General features: G+C 46.5%; 1 protein-coding gene across 3 annotated transcripts in view; it reads right to left on the minus strand.

Moving 5' to 3' along the window:
• Positions 1–1,409: 1,409 nt before the first annotated feature.
• The window catches only part of ATL3 (atlastin GTPase 3), a 32,615-nt gene continuing 14,222 nt past the window's right edge, over positions 1,410–19,802 (minus strand). For all 3 annotated transcript variants that reach the window (XM_087943161.1, XM_087943163.1, XM_087943162.1), the window contains 11 exons: positions 19,298–19,441; positions 17,644–17,748; positions 16,282–16,332; positions 16,139–16,195; positions 13,558–13,650; positions 13,311–13,449; positions 11,834–11,961; positions 7,707–7,763; positions 6,863–6,934; positions 5,109–5,554; positions 1,410–3,797 (listed from right to left, as the gene is read on the minus strand). In XM_087943161.1, coding sequence (XP_087799287.1) covers positions 3,728–3,797; positions 5,109–5,554; positions 6,863–6,934; positions 7,707–7,763; positions 11,834–11,961; positions 13,311–13,449; positions 13,558–13,650; positions 16,139–16,195; positions 16,282–16,332; positions 17,644–17,748; positions 19,298–19,441 — 1,362 coding nt within the window. In that variant the 3' untranslated portion in view covers positions 1,410–3,727. The remainder of the gene's footprint in view (positions 3,798–5,108; positions 5,555–6,862; positions 6,935–7,706; positions 7,764–11,833; positions 11,962–13,310; positions 13,450–13,557; positions 13,651–16,138; positions 16,196–16,281; positions 16,333–17,643; positions 17,749–19,297; positions 19,442–19,802) is intronic.

The following is a 19,802-nucleotide window of genomic DNA, read 5'->3' on the forward strand; positions in this document are numbered from 1 at the left end:
CCAGAAAAAGATTTTGTCCGCCAACCAACACAACTTTTCAGCAAAGAACTGCACACAGAGACAGAAAACAGCATTGAAAATCAGTTGCTAAAACAAATCACACTTTATGGGGGACTCCTGTCTTCCTGCAGTTGCTGGAGATCAACTTCCTGGATGTTTTGAGACAAGTTGCTGTTGTTGGCAGAAACCAAAACATGATAAAACATCCTTCACTTGATGTCTGTGACCAGCCATGGAATGTTTTTGCACCAAGAACATGCATGTTTGTTGCCTTGAATTACTTACGAAGTTTTTAAAAAGGCAAGATAAAAAACCCCAATGAATACATAAATAAAAATTCCCCAGCCACCATACTGGGAGTTGAAACCCACCCATCTTAAAACATGATGGCTGGGGAATTCTGAAAATTGGAACTCTTGTTAAAATAGACAGTTGAGAAAACCTGCACTCATAAACAGCTGATATCTAATCTCTTTTTACAATGTTAGGACAATGATGCTATCCAAATTGTGGTTCACCTTTTGTTTTCCACAGGAGAAAAACAGACCGAAGAAATGCTTTGCAATCTCGCAAATAGCCTAATGGCATCTTTGGGTTTGCCCAAACTGTTCACAGTCTTCCTATCTCCAGTTAAGGGTAATTCTGTCTTTATAAAATTGCTGAATCTTGATGATGCTGCAAGGTTAATCTTTTGCAGCATCTTATACTGCCATACCAGCACAAACACACAAACACAAATACATACAGTGCCCCTTTCAAATATTGTTTTGCTTTCAGTCTCCAACTTAAGCCTTCTATCCTGTTCACTTACCACTCCCATCCTGGATGTTTTGCTGGTGATATCCTTTTTTGGCCGTTCCTGAACTTTTGAAATGATCCAGAACTGGGTCTGTTTTGGGGATCCTGTCTGAACGCAACTAGGGCATAGACCGAAAATGAACACAAAGCAAACAAAATGCAGACTTTGCTCGGAGCCACTCCAAGAATAGAAGTGGTTTTGTATGTACTAAGAGATCAAAAGCAGCAGTTTTTTTTTTCCATTTCATTTTGATCTTATTAGCAATGTTCTTCTTGATCCTAACCACTTATCTTGGTTATTTTTTATTTAGCATCTACGGATGTCATGCAATCACCGATATACAAATGTTAAGTTTAAATAAGACACCGGCAAATATATAAATAAGGTACGTGGGAGAAGCTGGGAGCTTTGAAAAAGTCCTAAAGACAATCTCTTTGGAAGGATGCTCTCTGAATGCAACGATTGTGTGAAAAACGGTCCTAAGTCACTTTTTTTCAGTGCCCTTGTAACTTTGAACGTCACTAAACGAACTGTCGTTAAGCCAAGGACTATCTGTGGGTTTTTCAGAGAAAGACACAAGCACAAAATAAATGCACACACACGCCCTTCGCACTGTTTCAGTGTACCAAGTCTTTATTTTCGCAGTTGCAAAGTGGAATGCTTTCTTTTTGTGCTTTATAAATATAATTCAGCATCAACATCCTGACCACATTGGTCCACAGGGGGAAAAGTTTTGGTGTACGACTGACAAAGTTGTTGAAAGAGTTCTGAAAATAGCGAAGGGCGAAAGGCGGAAACAGTAGGGACAGCATCCACTCCTTCTCCCCAACAGACACATACCTCTGTGTGTCTCGGACTGCAACTTCCAGAATTCCGAGGAGCCACGGCCAAAGAAATTCTGGGAATTGTCCTCAAACACAAACATGGCTCTCTATTTCCCACTCAACCCATTAAAAAGAAAATCTGGTCTGTGTTTCACGGCTGCATTTTCTTCGTACGGCCTAAGGTTTTCCGGCGCAGCCCAGGAGAAGGATCTGTGTCTTCCTACCACACTTTAGATATTACACTCAGCTGTGTCCTGTACAAAATAATGACCTAAACTAGCTCATTCGAATTCTTGTGACTCCATAGGCGCAAAACCCCAACGTTAAAAAAAAGTTGGCATTTGAAAGACTTTCTCCAGAATAAACAAAGCTGCGTTGGGAGCTTAGAGGCCTGTGATGTTTAAAAAATGGGGTGACTGTTCCCATAAAAAAAAGAGGTAGAAGGCAAAAAACACCCCCCAAAATAAGACCCTCTTCTGAAAATAAGACTTGCTGTGATAGGAAAGGCCACCAGAGGGCAATCTTGACCCTAAGCCAGGAAAGAACTCTGCAAGGATTTTGGCTCCCTTACCCTCTAATGGGCCAAAAAGACTTAACTTTGTGCTTTGCAATCAAGCGAGACTCCAAATGCAGCAGCAAAAATAAGGCAAAAAAAAAAAAAAAAAGGCACCTTGAAGAATGCATGAAGCTATTCCACCCTCTGGAGAAGGCTTAGTGATGGAGGGAGGCTAGAATGGCTCAAAGCTTGGAGCAGAATAATAATTTTTGGTGCGAGGCCTATATAAGTAAGGTTTCCAAGTGTGTGTGTGTGTGTGTGGGAGCACGGGTCCAAGAGGCTTGAGCTTTGGGCAAGTTTGCCAGCTATGGAGCACGGACCCTGCTATAGAGTTGTTGTTTTTTTTAAATTAATCATCCCAAGGTTGATTTGGTGAGCCACCAAGGAAGGAGAAACAGTCGGAATTTAAACAGCGTGGCTCAGAACTGGAAAACGGCCTTCAAACACACATGGAAAGAGGAGGCCAAGACCATTTCCCCCCTCCCCAGCTTGGGAACAACAGGAAAAAAGAAAAAAAAAGGGGGGGACGGGAGAAATTCTCCATACCAGTAAAATACAGAAAGTACAGCCCATAAGGCAGTGTCTCAACCCAGCGAGCCCAGGACGGCTGAGAGGTGTCTACAGATGCACACACAGGGACCACATTCAAGGAACAATGTCTTGACTACACCTGGAAAACTCCCCAAGGCCCCGCACGGCTCACCACGGATCCCTAGACGAAGATCCCAAAGAGATCTACTAAGGAGATCCCCTTGCATTTCATAATGTCCCGGATAAGGTGAATTGCAAGAACCCAAGACGAAGCAGATGCCACGAGAAACACAAAAGACACCGGCGGCGATACGCGGGGAGCCGTTGGACACACCGCCGTCTTTTCGTTTCTCTTGGATTCGAGGTTCCCGAGGCGGCTTTCTAGGGCAGTGGAGCTGCTAGCTGGGCGCGATTCTCTCGGTCGGAGCAGGCCTGGTCCAAGTTTCGAAAAGGCACTAAAAATAAAATAAGCTTTCCTAATTTTATTTAATTATTTGGCTTAGGCCTGGCTGGCCCACAGCAGATCCTTTTGAAGTTTGGCTGAACTCTCACCCCAAACGAGGGCCGGGTAATTTAGGCACTCCGAGGTGGATGCCCGGAGAGGTGGAAGGGGGGCTTTTTTGAGGTGGGGGGAGGGAGGGAAGAGGAGTTGGCATCTTCTTCTTGGTACAACCGACACACCTCGAAAACAAAAGTCGGCAGCCGAAGACAATAATTGGTCGGGTTGGTTTCCTTTTCTCCGTCACGGAAGGCACTACGGCTGTTTTCGGGCGGCGGTTTTCTTTCCCGTTTAAAGTGCAGAAGATTTCTTTCTTGAAGGGAGGGTGGGGGGGGATGAAAAACCAGGGGAGGGGGTCCGTCAAGGGAAGGCGGGCGGGGAGAAAGAAGCAGAGATTTCCCCCGCCCGATTCAAAAGCTCAGACTGGCTGTCTATGAAAGAAGCTCTGCGGGAAGCGATTCCTTCTGGGGATTCCAAGGATGAGATTTTGGGAGTCAGACCTCGTTGCGTTGCCGTGTTCACTGAGACTTCCTGTGCGGTGGTGGGGTCGGGGGCTGCTCTCTGGAGGGGGTCGCATGGGCAGGAGACCTGGTGAAGGTAAGAAGCACACAGGTGAGGAGAAGGCGGCGCAGGTGAGGGAAATGTTCGCACCCGAGCAGCCACCAATCGTTTCTTGATTTTCCGGTAGTCCTCGACTTAAGACCACAATTCAGCAGAGTCGGCCTCTTGGCCTCCCCACCGCCCCTCCAAACAATCTGGGTCCTCATTTTACCGACAGCGGAAGGATGGAAGGCTGAGTCAATCTTGAGCCGGTCAGAATCAAACTGCTGGCAGTGAGCAGTGAATTAGCCTGCAAAACTACATTCTAACCAGTGGGAAGAGAAGAGAAGAGAAGAGAAAAGAGAAGAGAAGAGAAGAGAAGAAGAGAAGAGAAGAGAAGAGAAGAGAAGAGAAGAGAAGAGGAGCAATAGTACTTAATAGCACTGGAAAAGTACTGTTCCAGTGTTATATCGCCCTCTCTAAGCAGTTTAGAGTCAGCCTCTTGCCCCCAACAATCTGTGTACTCCTCATTTTATCGATCTTGGAAGGACGGAAGGCTGAGTCAATCCTGAGTCAGTCAGAATTGAACTGCTGGAAGAATTAACCAGCAATATTACATTCTAACCAAAAGGAAGGAAGGAAGGAAGGAAGGAAGGAAGGAAGGAAGGAAGGAAGGAAGGAAGGAAGGAAGGAAGGAAGGAAGGAAGGAAGGAAGGAAGGAAGGAAGGAAGGAAGGAAGGAAGGAAGGGAGAGTCCCTTTGCCCCAACAATCTGTGTACTCCTCATTTATCGATCTTGGAAGGGACGGAAGGGAGGAGAGGGAGGGAGGGAGGGAAGGAAGGAAGGAAGGAAGGAAGGAAGGAAGGAAGGAAGGAAGGAAGGAAGGAAGGAAGGAAGGAAGGAAGGAAGGAAGGAAGGAGAGGGAGGGAGGGAGGGAGGGAGGGAGGGAAAAGCCAGGAAGGAAAGGAAAGGAAAGGAAAGGAAAGGAAGGAAAGGAAAGGAAGAAAGGAAGGAAGGAATTTGTGAGAGGAAAGGAGGAAGGAAGGAAGGAAGGAAGGAAGGAAGGAAGGAAGGAAAGGAAGGAAGGAAGGAAGGAAAGGAAGGAAGGAAGGAAGGAAGGAAGGAAGGAAGGAAGGAAGGAAGGAAGGAAGGGACAATAGCACTTAGACTTATATACTACTTCACAGTGCTTCACAGCCCTCTCTAAGCGGTTTACAGAGTCAGCCTCTTGCCCTCAACAATCTGGGTCCTCCTCATTTTACCGAACTCGGAAGGATGGAAGGCTGAGCCCACCTGGGGCCGGTCGGGATCGAAGTGCCAAACAATGCTCCCCCCACCGCGACTAAGCCAACTACGTACCCCACAGCCCGTATCTTCTGCAGCACGAACTCCGCGGTGCTGTCGATCGCGATGCCCAGTTCGCGGTATTCGCCCGAGTATCGGATGTAGCCCCAGGCCAGCAGGGAGAGGAGCAACAGCCCCACGAGTAAGTTGCACAGCTGGGCAACCACGCTCAGTCCTACGTACTCGGTGACCCCCGAGGTCACGTAGAGCACCACGATGACCCCGAAGAGGACGGCGGGCGTCCGGAAAGTGTTGAAGATGTTCTTGCTCTGGTTATGCTTGGCCAGGTCTTCGAAGAGGTCGCTCAGCTCCTGCGTCAGCTCGTCCTCGTAGCGTTGGCTGAACTCCCGGCCTCCCATCTTCTTGATGCGCCGGAAGTGCTCCAGAGCGCGCGTGCTCTGCTCCCGGTGCTTCGCCTCTAGCAACTCGGGGGCCACGTAAGGCTTGTCTCCGCCACAGATCTGGAGAGGGAGAGGGGACCAGCAGGTTAAGCTACGGGGCAGGGTAAAAGCTGGATGGGAGAGCCGGTTTGGTGGGTGGTTCAAGGCACCGGGCTAGGAACTGGGAGATTGCGAGTTCCAGTCCAGCCTTAGGCGTTAAAGGCGGCTGGGTGACTTTGAGCCAATTACCAGGAGGTGGTGAATTCTAGTCCCACCTTAGGCATGAAAATCAGTTGTGTGACTTTGGCCAATCCCCAGGAAACAGTGAGTTCTAGTTCCAGTGGGGTGACTTTGAGCCAATCACCAGGAGACTCTGAATTCTAGTCCTGCCCAAAGCATGAAAGCCGGCTGGGTGACTTTGAGCCAATCACCAGGAGACAGTGAGTTCTAGTCCCACCTTAGGCTTGAAAGCCGGCTGGGTGACTTTGGGTCAATCACCAGGAGACAGTGAGTTCTAGTCCTGCCTTAGGCATGAAAGCTAGCTGGGTGACTTTGAGCCAATCACCAGGAGACAGTGAGTTCTAGTCTCACTTTAGGCATGAAAGCCAGCTGGGTGACTTTGAGCCAATCACCAGGAGACAGTGAGTTCTGAGTCCCACTTTAGGCATGAAAGCCAGCTGGGTGACTTTGAGCCAATCACCAGGAGACAGTGAGTTCTAGTCCCACTTTAGGCATGAAAGCCAGCTGGGTGACTTTGAGCCAATCACCAGGAGACAGTGAGTTCTAGTCCCACTTTAGGCATGAAAGCCAGCTGGGTGACTTTGAGCCAATCACCAGGAGACAGTGAGTTCTAGTCCCACTTTAGGCATGAAAGCCAGCTGGGTGACTTTGAGCCAATCACCAGGAGACAGTGAGTTCTAGTCCCACTTTAGGCATGAAAGCCAGCTGGGTGACTTTGAGCCAATCACCAGGAGACAGTGAGTTCTAGTCCACTCTTAGGCATGAAAGCCAGCTGGGTGACTTTGAGCCAATCACCAGGAGACAGTGAGTTCTAGTCTCACTTTAGGCATGAAAGCCAGCTGGGTGACTTTGAGCCAATCACCAGGAGACAGTGAGTTCTAGTCTCACTTTAGGCATGAAAGCCAGCTGGGTGACTTTGAGCCAATCACCAGGAGACAGTGAGTTCTAGTCTCACTTTAGGCATGAAAGCCGGCTGGGTGTCTTTGGGCCAGGCCCTGGGAAGAAGGAAGCAATGCAAAACCCCTTCCGAAAATGTTTCTTGGCAAAAAAAACAAAAAACCTCAACAACTTCTCTAGACAAATCAGCACGAGTCAAGAACGATTCCTGGGCAGCCCAATGCCACCCCAAGCCCCCTCCGACCCCCTCACCTTTTCCATGCTGCTGTAATACAGGTCTTTGGCCGAAGCGACAGCCGCCAGATTGTTGGCTTCAGCCGTGGCCTGCAAATGGAGGAGAAACATCAGAAGGGAGCCAGAAGGGAGTTTCCCCATCCTCTGCTAAGAGTTCGGAAAACTGCAGAAAGGTGTGTGTGTGGGGTGTGTGGAAACTGGCACATTATGTGATTCTCAAAGAGGATGAGGTGTTATGATAGCAACCACCGTCTTGGGTTGCATTTGCAGGTTTATTGCTGCAAATTTTTCTGTACAGCTCTGTGATTTTATTCGCTATTGCGACCGGAGCCAGCTCTGCAGGCTTTGCAGAGGCAACGCAGGCAAGGTCCTCGACTTACGACCACAATGGAGTCCCAAATGTCTGCTGCTACGCGAGACACTTCCTAAGTGGGCTTTGTCCCAGTTAATAACCTTTCTTGCCACTGCTGTTAAGCGAATCGTAGTTCAGTTAGGAACGTGGGGCTGTTGGCTTCCTGCTTGCTGGTCAGGAGGTCGCCAAAGGGGATCACAAGACCTGTGGATATGGCAACCGTCATAAATACGAGTCGGTTGCCAAGTGATTTCCATCACATGACCACGGGGATGCGACAAAGGTTGTAAGCGTGAAAAACGGTGGTAAGCCGCTTTTTTTTCCAGTGCTGTTATAACTTCAGATGGTCACTAAACGAAGACATCGGTGATTTGGACTCCCATCTGTCAGAAATTGGTGCAGGGTCTCCTGCTTGGGAAGGGGGTTGGACTAGATGACCTACAAGGTCCCTTCCAACTCTGATTATCTGTTATCTGTGTTTTAATTCTCCCCTCTCCAGGCTAAACTCACCAGCAACATGGATTTTGGGTGTGGCAGGTCTTCCCCCTGGTAGATCTTGATATAAGCCTAAGAAGGAAGGACATCAACAAACAATTATTATACGACGGGCTCCGTTCATTTGCACCCTTTTTCATCCCAACCTAAAAATACACCCGTGAGTCCTAAATCCAGTAAGGAAAGCCTCCTCCACGCTATAGATGGGCTGAGCTAAAGTTACCCCTCAACATACGACCATAATGGAGCCTCAAACTTCTCTTCCTAAGTGAGATGTTTCTTAAGTGAGTTTTGCCCTGCTTTACGACTTCTCTTGCCACGGTTGCTAAGTGAATCACTGCAAAGGGGTTAAGTTAGTAGCCCAGTTCAGTGAATATCGGAAGGAAGGAAGGAAGGAAGGAAGGAAGGAAGGAAGGAAGGAAGGAAGGAAGGAAGGAAGGAAGGAAGGAGAGAGAAGGGAAGGAGGGAGAGAGAAGGGAAGGAGGGAGAGAAGAGGAAAGGAAGAGGAGTGAATGAGAGAGTGACTGATAAGGAAGGAAGGAAGGAAGGAAGGAAGGGAAGGAAGGAAGGAAGGAAGGAAGGAAGGAAGGAAGGAAGGAAGGAAGGAAGGGGAGAGAGAAGGGAAGGAGGGAGAGAAGAGGAAAGGAAGAGGAGTGAATGAGAGAGTGACTGATGAAGGAAGGAAGGAAGGAAGGAAGGAAGGAAGGAAGGAAGGAAGGAAGGAAGAAAAGGAAGGAGAGGGAGGGAGGAAGGAAGAAAAGGAAGAGAGGGAGGGAGGGAGGGAGGGAGAAAAGCCACAAAGAAAGGAAAGGAAAGGAAGAAAGGAAGGGAATTTGTGTGAGGAAGGAAGGAAGGAGGGAGGGAGGGAGAAGAGAAGGAGGGAGAGAAGAGGAAAGGAAGAGGAGTGAATGAGAGAGTGACTGATGAAGGAAGGAAGGAAGGAAGGAAGGAAGGAAGGAAGGAAGGAAGGAAGGAAGGAAGGAAGGAAGGAAAAGGAAGAGAGGGAGGGAGGAAGGAAGAAAAGGAAGAGAGGGAGGGAGGGAGGGAGGGAGAAAAGCCACAAAGAAAGGAAAGGAAAGGAAGAAAGGAAGGGAATTTGTGTGAGGAAGGAAGGAAGGGAGGGAGGGAGGGAGAAGAGAAGGAGGGAGAGAAGAGGAAAGGAAGAGGAGTGAATGAGAGAGTGACTGATGAAGGAAGGAAGGAAGGAAGGAAGGAAGGAAGGAAGGAAGGAAGGAAGGAAGGAAGGAAGGAAGGAAGGAAGGGAGAAAAGGGAGGGAGGGAGAAAAGAAAAGCCACAAAGAAAGGAAAGGAAAGGAAGGGAATTTGTGTGAGGAAGGAAGGAAGGGAGGAAGGAAGGAAGGAAGGAAGGAAGGAAGGAAGGAAGGAAGGAAGGAAGGAAGGAAGGAAGGAAGGAAGGAAGGAAGGAAGGAAGGAGGGAGGGAGGGAGGGAGGGAGGGAGGGGAGGGAGGAGGAAGGAAGGAAGGAAGGAGGGAGAGAAGAGGAAAGGAAGAGGAGTGAATGAGAGAGTGACTGATAAGGAAGGAAGGAAGGAAGGAAGGAAGGAAGGAAGGAAGGAAGGAAGGAAGGAAGGAAGGAAGGAAGAAAAGGAAGGGAGGGAGGGAGGGAGGGAGGGAGGAGAAAAGCCACAAAGAAAGGAAAGGAAAGGAAGAAAGGAAAGGAATTTGTGTGAGGAAGGAAGGAAGGAAGGAAGGAAGGAAGGGAGGGAGGGAGGGAGGGAGAAGGGAAGGAGGGAAAGAGGAAAGGAAGAGGAGTGAATGAGAGAGTGACTGATGAAGGAAGGAAGGAAGGAAGGAAGGAAGGAAGGAAGGGAGGGAGGGAGGGAGGGAGGGAGGGAGGAAGGGAGAAAAGCCACAAAGAAAGGAAAGGAAAGGAAGAAAGGAAGGGAATTTGTGTGAGGAAGGAAGGAAGGAAGGAAGGAAGGGAGGGAGGGAGGGAGGGAGGGAGAAGGGAAGGAGGGAAAGAGGAAAGGAAGAGGAGTGAATGAGAGAGTGACTGATGAAGGAAGGAAGGAAGGAAGGAAGGAAGGAAGGAAGGAAGGAAGGAAGAAGGAAGGAAAGAAGAGGGAGGGAGGAAGGAAGAAAAGGAAGAGAGGGAGGGAGGGGGGGAGGGAGAAAAGCCACAATGAAAGGAAAGGAAAGGAAGAAAGGAAGGGAATTTGTGTGAGGAAGGAAGGAAGGGAGGGAGGGAGGGAGAAGAGAAGGAGGGAGAGAAGAGGAAAGGAAGAGGAGTGAATGAGAGAGTGACTGATGAAGGAAGGAAGGAAGGAAGGAAGGAAGGAAGGAAGGAAGGAAGGAAGGAAGGAAGGAAGGAAGGAAGGAAGGGAGAAAAGGGAGGGAGGGAGAAAAGCCACAAAGAAAGGAAAGGAAAGGAAGGGAATTTGTGTGAGGAAGGAAGGAAGGAAGGAAGGAAGGAAGGAAGGAAGGAAGGAAGGAAGGAAGGAAGGAAGGAAGGAAGGAAGGAAGGAAGGAAGGAAAGGGAGGGAGGGAGGGAGGGAGGGAGGAAGGAAGGAAGGAAGGAGGAGAGAAGAGGAAAGGAAGAGGAGTGAATGAGAGAGTGACTGATAAGGAAGGAAGGAAGGAAGGAAGGAAGGAAGGAAGGAAGGAAGGAAGGAAGGAAGGAAGGAAGGAAGGAAGAAAAGGAAGGGAGGGAGGGAGGGAGGGAGGAGAAAAGCCACAAAGAAAGGAAAGGAAAGGAAGAAAGGAAAGGAATTTGTGTGAGGAAGGAAGGAAGGAAGGAAGGAAGGGAGGGAGGGAGGGAGGGAGGGAGGGAGAAGGGAAGGAGGGAAAGAGGAAAGGAAGAGGAGTGAATGAGAGAGTGACTGATGAAGGAAGGGAAGGAAGGAAGGAAGGAAGGAAGGAAGGGAGGGAGGGAGGGAGGGAGGGAGGGAGGAAGGGAGAAAAGCCACAAAGAAAGGAAAGGAAAGGAAGAAAGGAAGGGAATTTGTGTGAGGAAGGAAGGAAGGAAGGAAGGAAGGGAGGGAGGGAGGGAGGGAGGGAGGGAGGGAGGGAGAAGGGAAGGAGGGAAAGAGGAAAGGAAGAGGAGTGAATGAGAGAGTGACTGATGAAGGAAGGAAGGAAGGAAGGAAGGAAGGAAGGAAGGGAGGGAGGGAGGGAGGGAGGGAGGGAGGGAGGAAGGGAGAAAAGCCACAAAGAAAGGAAAGGAAAGGAAGAAAGGAAAGGAATTTGTGTGAGGAAGGAAGGAAGGAAGGAAGGAAGGGAGGGAGGGAGGGAGGGAGGGAGGGAGGGAGAAGGGAAGGAGGAAAGAGGAAAGGAAGAGGAGTGAATGAGAGAGTGACTGATGAAGGAAGGAAGGAAGGAAGGAAGGAAGGAAGGAAGGAAGGAAGGGAGGGAGGGAGGGAGGGAGGGGGAGGGAGGAAGGAGAAAAGCCACAAAGAAAGGAAAGGAAAGGAAGAAAGGAAGGGAATTTGTGTGAGGAAGGAAGGAAGGAAGGAAGGAAGGAAGGAAGGAAGGAAGGAAGGAAGGAAAGGAAGGAAGGAAAGGAAGGGAGGGAGGGAGGGAGAAAAGCCACAAAGAAAGGAAAGGAAAGGAAGAAAGGAAGGGAATTTGTGTGAGGAAGGAAGGAAGGAAGGAAGGAAGGAAGGAAGGAAGGAAGGAAGGAAGGAAGGAAGGAAGGAAGGAAGGAAATCTGAATAGCTCAGTTCCTACTGGTGCCTCACTCAGGACTTTGCAGGAGGAAGAGTTTTTGAACTCTGGAGGATCAAAGAAGCTTATCTCTCTCTTTTTTGGGGGGTAAACAGCCACAGAAATGACACCATGACTGCCCAGGCCCAGATTTGAGATGGTTCCCATTTGGGAACCAGTAGCTAGATCCGTGATCTTAAAAAGACGTGACTCCCCAAAACGCCTGCTTCTTAACATTCTGGTAAATTCTTATCCCTTTTTCCCTGTTCTGTTCTGTGTACACCTGCCCCAAATCCACGGGAAGATCTGACTGCAAGCAGCTCAAGAGTTGCTTATAAACAATTTTAAATAAATACGCTAATTAAATCCGGCCGCCGGACCGAGCAGCCCTCAATATCTTTGTTTCTTTGCTGACCTTCATCTCGCTGAAGAAAAAAGAAAAAAAAGAAAGCAAACAATGCTCGGTGTGATGAAACGCACCTTGAAGTACTCCAACAGGCCTCGGCAGGTCACTTTCGAGCCATTGATCTCCTTTTCTAAGAGCTGACTGGGATCCAGGACGAAGGGGATCAACTGCTTCAACTGATCCTTGAATTCGTCGGCGATGTCTACGCAAAAAGGAAAGGTGGATGAAAAAGAGAAAAAGAGGAAGAATGCAACGGGAGTGGAGTTCTTTCCCCCCCCCGGAAATGAGTTTGTTTTATGGCCTTATAAAATACAGACATTTATTATTGCATGTAATGACTGTAATGTTATATGGGGAAAGCCTTTTAGGGCAAAATACGATAAGAGGCAGCTGAGCCCTCAGCTGCATAAAGGGGAGAGAAAGAGGATGAGAAGAGATCCTCCCTCGTTATCAGGGTGTAAAAGGGGAGGGCGGGAGATTCGAACTTGACCCTGTTTCATTCTGCACAAGCAGCTGTCCAGTTTCTTCATAAACATCTCCAGGGATGAAGCACCCACAACTTCTAGTGGCAAGCCGTTCCGCTGGTTAATTGTTCTCGCTGTCAGGAAGTTTCTCCTTAATTTCATGTTGCTTCTCTCCTTGATTAGTTTCTGTTAATTGCTTCTTATCCTGCCCTCGGGTGCTTTAGAGAATAGTCCCCCTTTTTTTGTGGCAGCCCCTCAAATATTGGAAGGCTGCTCTCATGTCATCCCTGGTCCTTCTCTCCAAAGACTTTAAGACTTGTGGACTTCAACTCCCAGAATTCCTCAACCAGTCAGTTGAAGTCCACAAGCCTTAAAGTTATGAAGTTAGTAAGTGTGTCTTAGTAAGACCACACCTAGAGTACTGCATCCAGTTTGGGTCACCACATTATAAAAAAGATGTTGAGACTCTAGAAAAAGTACAGAGAAGAGCAACCAGGATGATGAGGGGACTGGAGGCTAAAACATATGAAGAACCGTTGCAGGAACTGGGCTTGGCTAGTCTAGGGAAGAGAAGGACCAGGGGAGACAGGAGAGCATCTTCCAATATTTGAGGGGCTGCCCCAGAGAGGAGGAAGGGGTCAAGCTATTTTCTAAAGCACCCAAAGGCCAGACAAGGAATAGTGGATGGAAACTGAACAAGGAGAGATTCAACCTGGAAACAAGGAGAAATTTTCTGACAGTGAGAACAATCAACCGATGGAACAGAAGTTGCCCTCGGACGTTGTGGGAGCGCCATCACTTGAGACTTTCAAGAAGAGATTGGACTGCCATTTGTCAGAAATGGTGTAGGGTCTCTTGGACTAGATGACCTATAAGGTCCCTTCCAACTCTGATTATCGGTTATCTGCTAAGTTTGAAGATCCCTGGTCTGCCATTAAACAGAAGCCAGACAGACAACCCCACTCTGAAATGCTTTTAATAAAACCGGGAGACCTTTTTTTTCCAAAGAGGATTTTCCCAGCTGTGTTGAGCATGTGAGGTCTTTTCCATGTCAAGACCCAAGTCCTTCAGAGATTCCAGGCCTTACCGTTCAGACGGCCATCAAAATTCGGGCTAGTGGCCACTTTGAGTCCCGGATGAGGCAAGAGGAAACAGTTGACGTTGGTGAAGCAGGAATGGATGTGCTTGCGAACGTTCTGGATCTCTTCGTGCTGGTGAGATTTGACCTTGTGGCGGAAAAAGAGGAGGACTCAGAACAGGTCCAACCAAACCCAACGCTTGCCAGAACTAGCACAGAGTGTCTGGACGGTTTTTTGTTTGTTTGTTTGCTTTACCTCCAGACGTTTATCGAGGAAACTCATGCCTCCGTCCAAGCCGTAGTTATACTCGTAGGGAAAACTCCAATCTCGCACCAGGAACATCAGCGTCTGCGTTAAGAGAGTCAAAGGCGTCACTCCAATCAGTGTACAGGAGAAGTATATTTAAAGAGAAAAGATGAATGGATAGCTGGAAATAGAACAGACAAAGAATGATAAGTATTATGAATTGAATTGAGATGAGATAAATAAAATAAAACTAAGAAAGATAAAAGAGGGAAGAAGCTATATAGAAAATTGAAAATGGTAATAAGATATGGAATGATATATAAAGTGAATATGATTTTTGAATTTGTGTCTGTGCGAAGAGTTTTAACCCGGGATCAAGCAGCTTTCAGAAAAGATGTCTTATGTTTTTTTTTATGTTTTATGTTTTGTTTGTTTGTGTATTGTTTTTGAAAGGCAATAAAATTTTAATTAGCAAGAAATATAATTTGGATAATAGAATGAAAAGGAGAAGTTGGGATAAGATACGAAGTTGAACAGATAACGTAAATATATATATATTACAATTTGGAACTATTTTGTATGTTCTATTGGTTTTCTTAGAAAAGATCTTTTATGTTATTATGCCTTGATTGTTTGTGTATTGTTTTGTAAAACTAATAAAATTTGTTTTGTTTTGTTTTTAAAAGAGAGAAGGCTCAGATTAAACCTCTGTAGCCCAAAATTTCCCTGCTGTGGCCACTCCAAGGCACAGAAATTGTCTCTTTCCTGCAGAGAAGGCATGTTAAGGGCCAGGGTTATGTGGCGACAAAGGTTCTGCAGGGTAAAACATATGAGGAACAGTTGCAGGAATTGGCTAAAGGTTCCCCTTGCACATCCGTGCTAGTCCTTTCCGGCTCTAGGGGGCGCTGTTCATCTCCATTACAAAGCCGAAGAGCCAGCACTGTCCGAAGACGTCTCCGTGGTCATGTGGCCGGCAGGACTAAACACCGAAGGCGCACGGAGGAGCGCTGTTCCCTTCCCGCCAAAGGAGTCCCTGTTTTTCTACTTGCATTTTTTTACGTGTTTTCGAACTGCTAGGTTGGCAGAAGCTGCTGGGACAAGGAACGGGAGCTCGCTCCGCGACGCGGCAATGCTAGGGATTCGAACCGCTGAACTGCCGGCTTTTCCGATTGACAAGTTCAGCGTCTTAGCCACTGAGCCACCGCATCCCAGGAATTGGGTACGTCTAGTTCAGGGGTTCCCAACCTGGGGGTGCGAGACGATATTCCAGGGGGTGCGAGAAAAGTCCAGGTAAATAATAGGATATTGGCTATATGTTGGCATTTTTATTTATTATGCAATGGATTAACTTTGTTTTCATTTTAGAGTTAAGTATCGTTATTTAGTGGCCGTCACATACATAGCTGAAAAGATTCAATCGTACCATATAGTTAACGCGTTCAGTAGTTCCTAAAGTCTAAATTTCAGGGGGTGCGAGGTTCGAGTGAAATTTCTTTAGGGGTGCGGGGCGAAAAAAAGGTTGGGAACCACTGGTCTAGTTTAATCAAAAGAAGGATTAGGGGTGATATGATAGCAGTCTTCCAATATTGGAGGGGCTGCCACAAAAAGAGGGAAGAACTTATTCTCCAAGGCCCCTGAAGGCAGGACAAGAAGCAACGGATGAAAACGAATCAAGGAGAGAAGCAACCTAGAACTAAGGAGGAATTTCCTGATAGTGAGAATAATTAACCAGTGGAACGGCTTCCCTCCACAAATTGTGGGTGCTCCAACACTGGAGGATTTTAACAAGAAACTGGACAGCCGTTTGTCTGGACTGGTATAGCGGGTTGGACTAGAAGACCTCTGAAGTCCCTTCGAACACTGTTATTCTGTTCTGGACCCAGAGAGCAGAGATCTTCAGTCCCATCTCGACCACAGGAATTCCCTGGAGGACTTGGGGGTCAGTTCCTCCCTCTCAGTATCAGAGGCAGTGGTGTTCCAGTGGTAAAGATACTATACTACGAATGGGGAGACCCAGATTCAAATCCTCCCTCAGCCATAGAAGTCCCTTCTCTGTGGGACTCTGGGCAGGTTATTCTGGCTCAGGCCTGCCTACTTCACAGGACTGTCGTTGTGGAAGGGAGATTAGGTTGCTGTATATAAGCTATCTTGAAAGTAACGTGGCAGATAAAGCCAGCAAATAAACTAATATTTAAAGCTTTTGTCCACCGAAGTGGCTTTTAAACCAAGCAGGAAGCTTGCGATCTTTAGACGGTGCCTGGTTTTTTTTTGTTTTTTTTTAAAGGGTGCAAAATATCTGAATGCAAAATTATTCAATTCGATCCAAGTTGTCCCAGATCCTGGAGAAGCAAAATCAAGACAACTCTGCTTTGATCTCAAAACAGTGGTTAGAACCCAAGACACGGGATCAAGTTTCTAACCCGAATCCGAGCACGGCCAACTTAAAGCTTTTCAGATTCACAACTTTTGCCTGGATTTCAAAGTTTTCACGTTTTCCTGTGGCTGTGAGTTCCACAGGTGAATTATAAATGGAGCCCGAGGTGGCCCAGGCAGTCTCCCTCTCCCTACTCCTGACTGACCAAACACATACCTGGAATGGCTTGAGAAAGATTTCGTCCATGGCCAGACGCCCGTATTCGGTAAAGAGCTGCACAAAGAGAAAGAAAAACAAAACAACACTGAGGACCAGTTGCATGAAAATAATCACACACTTTATGGAGAGCTCCTGCCTACCTGGAGCTGCTGGAGGTCGTCTTCTTGGATGTTTTGGGACAAGTTGTAAATCTGGAAAGGAAAGGGTGTACGCAATTCATTATTTGCAGCATAAAAAGGTCACAAAATTGGGCACAACTTGCTTAACAACCACATTACTTAGCGGTTAAAGTTCCAGCCTCAATTGGGGTTATAAGTCAAGGACTACCTGTATTGTTTTAATGCTTGGTAGGGTTACTATGCTTCTGGGGTTTTAGGCGTTTTGTTTTAATTTTGCAAAGCTGTCCAGAATCATGGGCATATATAAAATGGTTGGATGAATGGAAAGAAATAGATAGATAGATAGAGAGATAGATAGAGAGATAGATAGATAGATAGATAGATAGATAGATAGATAGATAGAGAGAGAGAAGTAAGTAGAGAGATAAGAGAGATGATAGATAGATAGATAGATAGATAGATAGATAGATAGATAGATAGATAGAGAGAAGTAAGTAGAGAGATAAGAGAGAGATAGATAGATAGATAGATAGATAGATAGATAGATAGATAGATAGATAGGAGAGAGAGAAGTAGGTAGGTAAGTAGAGAGATAAGAGAGATGATAGATAGATAGATAGATAGATAGATAAGATTAGATTAGATTAGATTAGATTAGATCAGAGGTCTCATTCTCGTGGCCCGTGGGCCAATTGCGGCCCGCAGGACGATATCCTGTGGCCCCCACCGTGATATGAAAAGTATAATATTAGTGTATAATATAAATATAAAGTATAATATTATGCGGCCCAGCCTCACCCAGCCTCTGCCTCCAGCGGCCCCCAGGTAAATTGTGTTTGAGACCCCTGGATTAGATGGTAGATTAGATCTATTACTTTAGTTTAGATTAGTATCTTATGATTCTTGATGAATCTTTTCTTTTCTTTTTATGTACGCTGAGAGCATATACACCAAGACATGTGACTTATGTGTCCAAGCACACCTGAACTCTATTCTATCTATTCTATTCTATGATAGGCAGGCAGGCAGACAGGTAGATTAGATGATAGACAGATATAGGTTGGATGGATCATGGATGAAAGAATTAAGAAAAATGGATAATTGGAGAGAGAGAGAGAGAGAGGATGGATCAAAAGAGAGGGAGAGATGGGTGGATGGTTAGATAATAGATTGATAAAAAGATAACACAGGTGGACAGACAGACCAACAGGTGATGGATGAAGATAGACAGACATCTGAGTCTCCAAGGGCATCACGACCTTCAGCTAACTTCCTGCATTTATGTCACTCCTAGTGGGACCCCATGCTAGCTTTCCTAACTTGCCAATCACGGCCAGCTGCAAACAGCAGGACTTTCTGAGAAGTGAACGGATGGCCGCTCACCTGAACGGAACTGGTCATGGTGCTGAGAGCAAAAATGGTGGCGCAGTCTTTGACGGTGGACTGGCTGTCGAAAGCGCCCTGGGTGTCCATCAGCACAACGGCGACCTGCAAGCAAGAGGCAAATTCTTGAATATTTACTATTTATTGTTGAACTTCCAAGACGAAGGCTCATCAGGCGTTCTCACCAGCTTGGGCCAATCGGTCGATCTACAGAATTAGACGGAGTAAGGGGATTCTCCGCCAGAGGAGGGGGAAAACCCACAAATGATTTTCTTCAGGTCAAATACGTGCAAAAAAAAAACCCGTACAAGACCTTTTAATTCCTCTCCTCCAAAGGAACTTATTTTTGCCGCAGACCCATCAAACAGATTAACCAAAGGGTGTCCTTTAAAAAAAAAAAGTTTTGTTTTCAAATTCCCTACCCACTTTTTAAAAATGATGATCTCAAAAGAGATTTGGTTTATTATACATGTTGCATTTTACATTAAAAATGAAAACTGATACATTGGCAGAATCATGTAAAAACGGTAAGTCTGAACTCCTTAGACACAAACATAATTCTTCGTGCTTTTTAAACAAGCCAAAAGTAATGAGAGAGAATGTAAATTTTTACAAAGATCTGGGAAATAGTTTTGATTTTTCTGGAGTCTTAGGTTTTTGGGAGCCTCGGATCAAACACTGAGCTAGAGCAATAATAGAAATGATGATCTGGATGAGAAGAATAAAATAATATCAACTGTACCAGTCACCAAACAGGTTAGTCTTGGAAAGCTGCTCTCTCTGTCACTGATGTCCTAGGATAGCTACTATACTAAGAACTTTTTGTATGCTTGTTTTAATTAAAATCTAAAGTTCAGAAGCCACTTCTGGGCTCAGGGAAGTTGTAGTGGGAAAAGCCACAAGTGTTTGGGACTGGAGGCTAAAACATACGAAGAACAGCTGCAGGAATTGGGCCTGGCTAGTCTAGGGAAGAGAAGGACTAGGGGGTGACATGATAGCAGTCTTCCAATATTTGAGGGGCTTCCCCAAAGAAGAGGGGGTCAATTTATTTTCCAAAGCACCCGAAGGCAGGACAAGAAGCAACGGATGGAAACTAATCCAGGGGAGAAGCAACCTGGAACTCAGGAGAAACTTCCTGACAGTGAGAGCAATTGATCAGTGGAACGGCTCCCCTCTGCAAATTGTGGGTGCTCCAACACTGGAGGCTTTTCACAAGAAATTGGACAGCCATTTGTCTGGACTGGTATTGGTGTCCTGTTCGAGCAGGGGTTGGACTAAATGACCTTCAATCTCCCTTCCGACTCTCTTATTTTGCTATTCTGTTAATTAAAGAAAGATCCAACCTGGAACTCTGGATAAACTTCCTAACAGTGAGGACAATTAACCAGTGGAATGACTTGCTTCCAAGAAGCTGTAGTTCCTTCACCGCTGGAGGTTTTCAAGAAGAGATCGGACAGCCATTTGTCTGAAATGCCATAGGGCTTCCTGCTTGAGCAGGGGGTTAGACTAGAAGACCTCCAAGGTCCCTTCCAACTCTGTCATTCTGTTTTGTCCAGGAGAGAAAAAAAAGGCTCTGGGTTTTAGTCCTGAAATTCAGATCTATTTCTACAAGCTGGCCTTTCCTTTCCAACTCCGTAGCCACTCGTGCCATCACCTTCTTCCCGTTGGGCTTCATCACGATGAAGACTTCGCTCCAGATCTGAATGCCGGTGGTCTCGGGGTCCGAGCCCCCCCGCCACGAAAACCCTGTCAGGGGCTGATTTTCCACCCCCAGCCAATCAATTTTGCTGTCTTCTTTCTGTAGGAAAAAACAAAACAAAAGACACCGCAGCGTCAGACAAGAGGCCTCCAAAATCTTCTGAGGATCATAAGACCAAAATTTTTCCCCCGATTACGGTGCCTCCAGCTACATTTTCTCAAGGAGGACTTCCCAGACCAAAGGGACTACAACTCCCATCGTTCTAGGTCAGCATACTGCTGAAATCTGAGAGCCTGTTGGGTCAAAGGGAGACTTTTCTCGTCTCTGAGATAGAAGTTAGAAATAAAAGATCAGTGAAATATAGAAAATACGTTAAGATAGAGAAGTCAACAATACAATGAATGTTGTTGTTATGACTATTAGGATTATTATGTTTAATATTATCATTGTATTCTTATTA

Source organism: Notechis scutatus, chromosome 14 (genome assembly GCF_049901735.1).
Source record: "Notechis scutatus isolate UNSWTSFEM ecotype Mainland chromosome 14, rNotScu1.2, whole genome shotgun sequence".
Classification (NCBI taxonomy): Eukaryota; Metazoa; Chordata; class Lepidosauria; order Squamata; family Elapidae; genus Notechis; species Notechis scutatus.